Source organism: Athalia rosae, chromosome 3 (genome assembly GCF_917208135.1).
Source record: "Athalia rosae chromosome 3, iyAthRosa1.1, whole genome shotgun sequence".
In the NCBI taxonomy this organism is placed as follows: Eukaryota; Metazoa; Arthropoda; class Insecta; order Hymenoptera; family Athaliidae; genus Athalia; species Athalia rosae.
This window is the reverse complement of record NC_064028.1, coordinates 12,851,226-12,859,793: the sequence shown is the minus strand read 5'-3', so window position 1 is coordinate 12,859,793 and position 8,568 is coordinate 12,851,226. Positions and strand designations below refer to the sequence as shown.

The 8,568-nt window shown below is 50.0% G+C and overlaps 1 protein-coding gene across 1 annotated transcript; it reads right to left on the bottom strand.

The window, feature by feature from the left end:
• Positions 1–434: 434 nt before the first annotated feature.
• On the bottom strand, positions 435–7,704 carry LOC105691001 (uncharacterized protein F54H12.2-like). Its single transcript, XM_048652042.1, has 2 exons — positions 6,297–7,704; positions 435–5,896 (listed from the first exon to the last, which is right to left on the bottom strand). The coding sequence occupies exon 2, from the start codon at positions 1,795–1,797 to the stop codon at positions 448–450; it is 1,350 nt and encodes a 449-aa protein (XP_048507999.1). The 5' UTR covers positions 1,798–5,896; positions 6,297–7,704; the 3' UTR covers positions 435–447.
• Positions 7,705–8,568: the final 864 nt, after the last annotated feature.

Below are 8,568 nucleotides of genomic sequence, written 5' to 3'. Positions count from 1 at the left end.
CCGACCGCGTGTGATGATACGATGGGCATGGCGTGCGATTTCTCGTAAATTGGTAGCAAGTTGATGCAGCGTTATGTCTCCTTCGAACCAATCGATCCCGTGATGATAACAGGTCACGTAATTGTTGACGGCACGCTCCTTCCCCGATAGATCGGTAAACGGGTATGGCGGTTGTACGACCCAGTGAGAAAAGTACGGATTCTCGAGTGCAACTAATGCCACTTCTTTCGGCAAGAAACGTCCGTAAACATCCCTGAAGCCTTGGATATCTACGATAAAATCCATCGCTGATGAAGATGTTGTCGAGATGGTGAGAAGCACTTGACTGTTTCTCTCGAATACGAAACTGCCCTTTTTAAAGTCGTCGAGCCGTACCTCCCACTATGCTTCTGTTCGGGGGTGATCCCAACACGTGTCGCTCCGTCTGTTTTTTTGTCAGCGTTCGGGCTAACCGCCGAAATCTGTGACAACCTGACGCGATGCATCGACTTCAATAATATTGTCGAATTCCGCGTACACGATACAGTTAATAGTTTCTTTGAGTGCATCGTCGAAGCGTAATTCAATCCTGAGTGTTCCGTGTTTGATGAGTGACCAGTGAGACGAACAGTTGGCCGCAAGATCAGGCGTTAGGTCAAATGCTGTGAGACAATTTCCCATTTCGTAGTGTAGTCGTCCGATACCGCAGCCCTCGTTGAGAAAATGTACTCCGGTCCCAGAGAATAAAGTGTGATACGTGTCGACGTATACGCCGTTCTTTCCAAAGCTCGGTTGCAAAGCTTTCGAGGGTATTTGAATGCCGTCGACGTACAACGATAGATAATTCAGCATGAAATGTTGAAAGTTGAAGGGATTCCGTTTTCTGTCACCGTTGAAAGCCTTGTTGCTGACTAGCCCCAAAATGACGCGTTTCGGTAGTTGTCCGAGTATGACGTTGTCCAGCGTCTCAGCCTGCACGCCGGCATGAATGGTGAAGGCTTTGACTTCAACTCGGGTAACCGGATATTTTGCCGTACCCTTGGCTAGAGTTCTTGCATGTGCCAGCAATATACCTGGGCTGATTTTCACCCGGCGCACGAGTAAAGATGCTTCTAGAATATGTAGAGTATGCAGCGCTTCAGTTTCCATAAGGCAGAAGCTATCTCTCGAGCGTACGAGGCGTACTCGTAGTTCCACACCGTTCAGTAAAAACTTTTCCTGATTAAAGACGTCGCAGTGGAGATGTCCGATCAAATCTACGACGCGTCCGTTTCGCATGATTTCGTTGCGTTTGATGAAACCGTTCATTAAGGCTACGTCGTTTCCACGCGGTTCGCAAATATCTGTTTCGCCGTTCTTGTTATCGTACCACAGTCCAGCCGTAAGATGCGATTGTTTAGCGTTCGGTGCGTAATTCAGCAGCGTCTCTATGTAGGCGCGGTAGGCGTAAGAGTTGTTGGCTGGTGATACCGGTTTTTGATTGAAAAATATATCCACTTGATTGAACATTGAGTGAAGTAAGTTATTTATAGGGGTCACCCATGGTGTAGTAGAAGCGTCCTTGCTCGCCGATGCGGTTGTTTCCTCTTTTGTTCGGCGTAATTGTACGCGTAAGCTCAGCATAGTGTGGGCAAGGTCGATGTACTCGTCACCGTGCCCCGGTACAGCGAATTCGATCGGAGAGTCATCGGTTAGAGACGAAACCGGCTTGTAGTGTATCCATTGTCCGCTTTCGATCGAGGTTTGTGTCGGAGGTACAGAGAATAAATCCAATTCGGATTTCGTGCACTCACTCGAACGCGCGTGTAGAAAAGCCATCGTACGGATATAGTGCGACAAATTACGCCGGTCCAAATATGTCCCTCACGGTTCGTTTTTTGGAGTGTTTCTCTCGCCCTCTATTCTTACTTGACGCGGTACGGGACGTCTTCGTCTTCTTCTTATTCTTCTTCTTGCTCTTCTTAATATTCGAATTCCTCTTCCGCCTGGTAACCTTTTGCGCTGCGACGAGACGATTAACGCGGGCGACCAACGACTGTCTCCTTGGTCCTGTGAGCGCCCCTTTATACCCGGAGCCTTGCATAAGATTGGTAAGTTTTTCTTGGGCCTTTTTCTGCAAATTACGCCCCGATTCTTTGGCCCGTGATTTGACGGCTTCTTTGAAGGGAACGTCGCTCTCCATATCAGCCATGACGTTCATCCCTGCTCGCAAGGCCTCCTTTCCAACGGCTTTTGCTCCACTTTTCAGTAACGGCAAAACTCTGCGAAATAATCCTCCCAAGAAACTACCGATACCGTGACCTCGTTGATGTGGCACACCGCGATAAAAAGTTCCCGTACCACCACCGCCTTTGAGTTGATTCTCATAATGTTCCGCGTAGTCAACCATATCGTCTGTTTCTTCGTCTTCTACCCCTTTCGTATCAACGAACACGTTTGAAGTGAAGCGTTACCGTCAGTGTCCCGTGATCGAATGGGATGGATTTTCCAGTGTGATCTTTTATATTAATCTCTATGGTGCGGAAGTTCGAGTAAAGCAGCGGTAGGTAGTGTGGCTGCGAGAAAATTTTCGTATCAGATTCGCCGCGTATTGAGCGTTGTTCCCCGCAGGCGTGTACGACTCGTAGAAGCGGAGCGTGTACATCACCGACTATACGGGGCTCGACGAGATCGCAGTAGACAAACATTTGACACGACGGGATGTTCGGCAGGATGAAATCTGACGATACATCCTGACCGGCAACCGAGTAGAAATCTTGTGAAAATGTTAGTGGATAATGAATTTCCGCGAGTCCCACCTCCCATTCGCCACTTAGCGCGATCGCGCGTGGTAACTGCGTGATGTAGCAGCAGGAACGATTGTCCGGGAAAAAGGGGACTGAGCTATTGCTCGGAAGTGTGATGTAAAAGTGGTCCTTTGCCATCGCACCGGCGTGTCTTGCGAGGTTCCGCGTCAACGTACGCAGAACGAATGACTGCGACGACACCGTTGATCCAGTCTTTTGTCTCTTTTTTTTTTTTTCTTCAATTTTGGAGGGCATCGCCATCGGGACCTCTTTCCTCGATACGTTGAAGCTCAGGTTCGTAGAAAGTACCGTCAATTTCTTCGCCGGAGAGATCCTCTAATACATAGACAATCGGTGCGCGAGCGAGTACTCGGCGAATTTTGAACAATTCTTCGCTCCAGTTTGCCTCGTAGCCTTTCTGGAAAGTTCCTTTGGTTTTGCTGATTCGCACGATATCGTTTTCGCGAAATCGGGGTCTGCCGATACGACGTGCTGGATACCGCTTCTGCATGTAAGCCCGCGCTTTTGCAGCGTTCTCTAGCGTCACCTCGGCAGGGGACATACCGATACTCGAGTGACGTGTCTCGTTGTACGCTTGAACGATGAGTGGTAAAACGTCTACGTAGCGCTGACTATTTTTATGCGTAAAATAACGCCAAAGTCGCTCCTTGAGTGTGCGATTGAAGCGTTCGACGATAGCCGCTTTAATATCGGGATTGCGGGTAGTGCGATATCGTATGCCGTTGTCCGAAAGAAGCTTTTGAAATGTTCGTCCGACAAACTCCTTACCCTTGTCGGTCTGCAGTAAAACAGGTCTACGTGGGGTTGTGGTTAGCACGTGTTGAAATCCTTCCGCTACGGAATTGGCTGTTTTACACTTCAGGGGTACGACCCAGGCGTATTTGCTCAAAACGTCGATGACCACCAGTAAATAGCGATGTCCGTTATTTTTTCTTCTCATCGAGCTCAAATCGGCCAGATCAGCCTCCCACACGTCGTCGATGTTGGAAACGTCGTATCTTGCTCTTTCAAAGTTTCTTCGCACGGATTTGTGCAAAGTGTACGTATCCTGTGCAGCCAGCCATTTCTTCACCATCGCTCGAGTCTTTTCGCCGCGAGCCGCCCGTTCCAGATTTCGTGCACCCGCGTAGCCCGCAGGGTGTGCTGGGTCGTAATAGATCTCTTCGAGCATTTGCATCACTTCGAAAAGCGCAGTCTTTTCCAATTTCGTATTCCCGAATAGGGGGATCCCGGAGACACGTTGGTCTCTTTCGAACGATTACGCGTTACTGGAACTTGAGGTTGCGGGCTAGCCGTCTCATCGGTTTTATCGCTGGTGGTGGTGGTGGTGGTGGTGGTGACGGGTCTTCTCCTTTTCGGAACGAGGCTTCTTCGCGTCTCGTCAAACGATCGAATAGTTTTCCAAAATTCATCATTTCCCACACACTCTCGCGGCACATTAATCGCGTGGAGAAACCGTGCAAACTGTATGCTTCCTGCGGGATCAAATGTCTTTCTCGAGCGCATCGTGTGATTGATCAGATCGACAATATTTGTACCGGGAATGATTACTCCGTCGATTGAAACAACACCGGACACATCCCATCCAAAACGCGCAGATGTTTCGTCGCTCATCGTCAGCAATCGCATCAAAAGTCCCGCTTTCGCAGCATACCTGTTCGGAACAGCGTCTACTATCTTCTGATACTCCCGTTTCGCAACCGCTCTCGGTATTTCGTTGGGTAATCGGCTCGCCGTGTTGCTTTCTCCGTTATCGCGAATCAAAACTTCCAACGGCTTTCTATCCTCGTTTGCAAAAAATAAATACCGCTGCATCGCTTGCTGGTAGAGTTTCCACTTTTCCGCGTTGTCCTCCGACTTTGAGTTCAAGATAACTCTCATCTCCTGGTCCAGTCTCGAGACAGGATTGTCGACGGCGTCATTCGTCGTCGGCGGTGTAACTTTCGCAGTCGTATTCTCGCTGACGCGACGTCGAAATCTCTCAATCGTATCCGCCGGTATTAAAACCATCTTCTTTGCATGCTCCATTCTCTCTCTCTCTCTGTGATTTTTCTTTTTACTTTGAAAACAGACTAGAAGCCAAAGTCCCTAATATCGGTGCGAGTAAGAGAGTCAGAAATCCGTTTCCTCGTTGAATTAAAATTTTTTTCTTACTCTTCCAACTACCTTGCTTTTTGGCCAGTTGACGAAGCGTTTGCTTGTGTTGAACGAGACGGGTTTTCTGGGCGCGCGACAGTTTCACGTTTCCCAGCAAGACATTGAGAGCGCACTCGCAAATATCTCTCACCAACGTTTTGTCAGCGGTACGGAGCAAAGCCAATTTTTGAGTAGGATTTAGTTTTTGCAGAGCCTGCAGAGCGACGGTGTTTGTCTTGCCAAAGCTGGCACTGCTTCCTCGACGACTTCCTCGCGGCATCACAGCTGAATGACTGGGACTTTACCCGTTCCGTTCGACTTTATATCCTTTTTCGGAACGTATACGTAGTGTTTCTCGTCCGTAGGAAATATTTTCGTCCGAAAGCGACAGTTTTCAGGGGTCGTTTGTTTCAAGTCGAGTAACAGATATCCGTGCGGAATGGCCGTAGCGTCGTGATAGGCCTCTTGAAGAAACCGTGGGTTCTCTGGACAGACCTGACGCGCGAGATGTTGTATCTGACCACGGTCCCGAGGATTTTTGAAAAATACTATATAGTTCGCGTTTAACGAAATGTCGCGTTGACCGTGTCCTTGGTGAAATAGGTTTTGCGTGATGTAGAAGACGCTGAGGTTTTTGTGGTGGCAAACTTTGGTGAATAAATCGACGACTACGTTGTTGGACGCTTCGCGCATCAGATCGTCGATGATCAGCAGTTTAGGACTCTTGTCGCCGTCGTAGTCAGTGTGTTGCGGTAAACCCTCACGATATTCTATACCACCGGTGGATTCGTACAACGGTTGCCATTCGTCGTAGTACCAGATGACGCGAGTGAATTTCGCATCGCACATCCGATCACAGTGTTTTAAGAAAGTCTTCACGAAATTGGACTTTCCACAGCCCGATGGACCGGCAACGATGGCAGAGAACGGATGCTTCCAACGTGTATCCAGAGTCATCGTCTAGCGTCGCTTCGCTGTAAAAAAGGATACGGGTGAATCAAATTTCTGCAAACATAGTCCTATCGACTGTATTAGCTCTTATAGCACGCGGCGGCGGCGGCGGCGGCGGCGGCGGCGGCGGCGGCGTGCTGGCCATGAGCTCACTCCAGCACGCGCGGTACGCGGAGTGTGCTGGTCATGAGCTCACTCCAGCACACGCGGTACGCGGAGTGTGCTGACCATGAGCTCGTACCAGCACACGTCTACGGATGAGCTCATCTCCGCGGAGCGCGTACGTCACAAGCTCGTACGTACGCGCGTACCCTGATACGCTGAGCCAAAACCGACACCGTGACTACAGACTAATTGCGATCTCCGTATCGAGTTATGTGTACGTACGTACATTGTCAGTGTTTATTAAGTACGCTGTCTCACCTTTGGCGGAGTCTTGATGCAACTGAGATTGCTTGTCCGTGTATTTCTTCTTCTTCTTCTTCTTCTTCTTCTTCTCTTCCTTCTCGGACGTGCGTGCGTGACCTCGATTGTCTTCGGTGAATCTGATTCTGATCGTGTCGCACCCCGACCGCTGTACTTATATGACGAAGAGCTGAACGAAGCTGACGACAGGGAGGGTAGAAACGAGGTCTTGGATCGTTGACGTGATGTACCTAAATTTTATTCGCGAAGAGAAAGGTCGAGCGAGAGCGAGCCTCACGAAGCATGCGGTCCTCATTCCACGTGCCTGAGGACGACTTGTTTACCCCCCGTTTCCGTCTTTGTACCCGTACGGTAACGTATCGAATGAATTCGGGCGGCGGAATCTCTTGACGAAGACGGGTTTGCAGGTTTTCGTCTCCGTTCGCGTGACAACATCGTGCAATGCGGTCCGACGAATAGCGCGGTATTCCAGACGCACGGGATCCGCTGATTCCACCACCATTCTCCTAATTGCCGAGAAGTTGATGCGTTTTTTGCTATCGTGATTCAGCGTGATGCCTTTGATTTTACAAATTTCCGCGTCGCTGCCGTCGGGGCGCCGTACCATAAACGCGTAGAATTTCGCACCCCCCGAAACAAACGCGTGAATGAAGGAGCCCTTACCGTATGCCTCCAATTCGTCCGTGAGATCACCGAGGAAATTTCCCGTTGGCGGTTCGTACTCGTTCGGATCGAGCATGTTTCGCCGGTAAATTACGGAATCCGTATCGTAATAGAGTACGCGTCTATCGAGTAGTTCGAGATACTCGTACAATTTTAAGCGAGCTTGGGCAGTCGTATACGCGGCGATAACGACGTTGGATAGAGGCGACGCTTCAACGCTTTGCGCGGCGTGTGACCAGTTGACGTACAGTACGGTATCGTTTACTATCAATATGCCCGATACCACGACTTCGGGGTTGGTGATTAATTCCAATAGCTGCTGACGCGTATTCACTATCTCCGTTTTCGTCATATTTTCCCGCTGTCCAAACTTCCCCCAAAACGAATTCAGGCATAACTTAGACACGGAGCGCAGACCGGGATTCTTTGAAATTCTGGAACGGTCTAGCCGAATCCCCTCTACTCTCTCGTACTCGTCGAGATAATTATTGCGCGATGCCTCGTCCTTGCAATCGGCAGGCCAGCCACTGGCCTCCTGCTTGATTTTAAGGAACGTGTCTATATACTGCGCGAAATGGCCGCCTTGCCGAGTGGAAGAATCAAAAGAAGTAATCTGAAACTGCCAGATTTCCAGAATCTTTAAAATCCGGTAGCCCTTCTCTACAGCTTTTTTCAATTCGTCGGATACCCACGTACCCTCGAACTCCCGCTGTTTTTCTTCGCTATGCCGACAGCCGTTTTGTTCGAGGTTCTCGCAGCGCGTGCGACACAAGGCAAACATCAATTTTCCGTGCATACGCATCGGCAAGACTGGGTGGTATAGGTTTTGAGGCGGTAAGACCGTACACTTCACCAAGCCCTCGACCCTTGCTATGTCCGTTCCGCCCATCCCCGTTAACATGCGGCACTCGTCACCCACGTAGACGACCGGGTGTCCCACCGGGTATCGACCGTTCTTACAGACGTAAGGGTAAAGCGAGCACACGTCGACATAGCGTATCTGCTCGGTCGCGACTCCGTCCGCATCCGTTTTTACCTCGTGATAACACGATGTGTTACCTGTACGTCCGCCATAGAAAGCATCCCGTGGGTTTAAAGACTCGGTACGCGAGTTAGTCGAGTGACTCGCAATGTACGCCCTCATCTCAGCATTGTTCTTCAGGAGACGATCGAAGACGCATTCCCACATTTCGGTTACGTGGTATCCCAGTGCGGTCATCCGGGCAGTTTTCGCGACGGTCTCTTCGTGACGCTTGTCGAGCGACACTCCGCTCACGGATCGGCGATCGCGATTGATTTTGAAACAATTACGGCAGCCGTGCCAGATACACCCGTGAAATTCAAAAACTCGCCGTACGCCATCAGGTGTTACGCAATACCCGTCCACCGCACGTCCCGTCTCGGGTACTCTGAACTCGCGCGAATTACCGGCATGACGGATGACTAGCTGCGACTCGTGTTCCACCCATGCTAACCAGTCTAAAGCCTTTCGCGAATGGTTATCAGCGAAGCGATATCCTCCCACCGGTAGGATGCCTATACGCTCCGGCTGTAAAAAGTTTTTCCGAAAGACCGCGGAGCACGCGGACGCTATGGTTGTACTCTC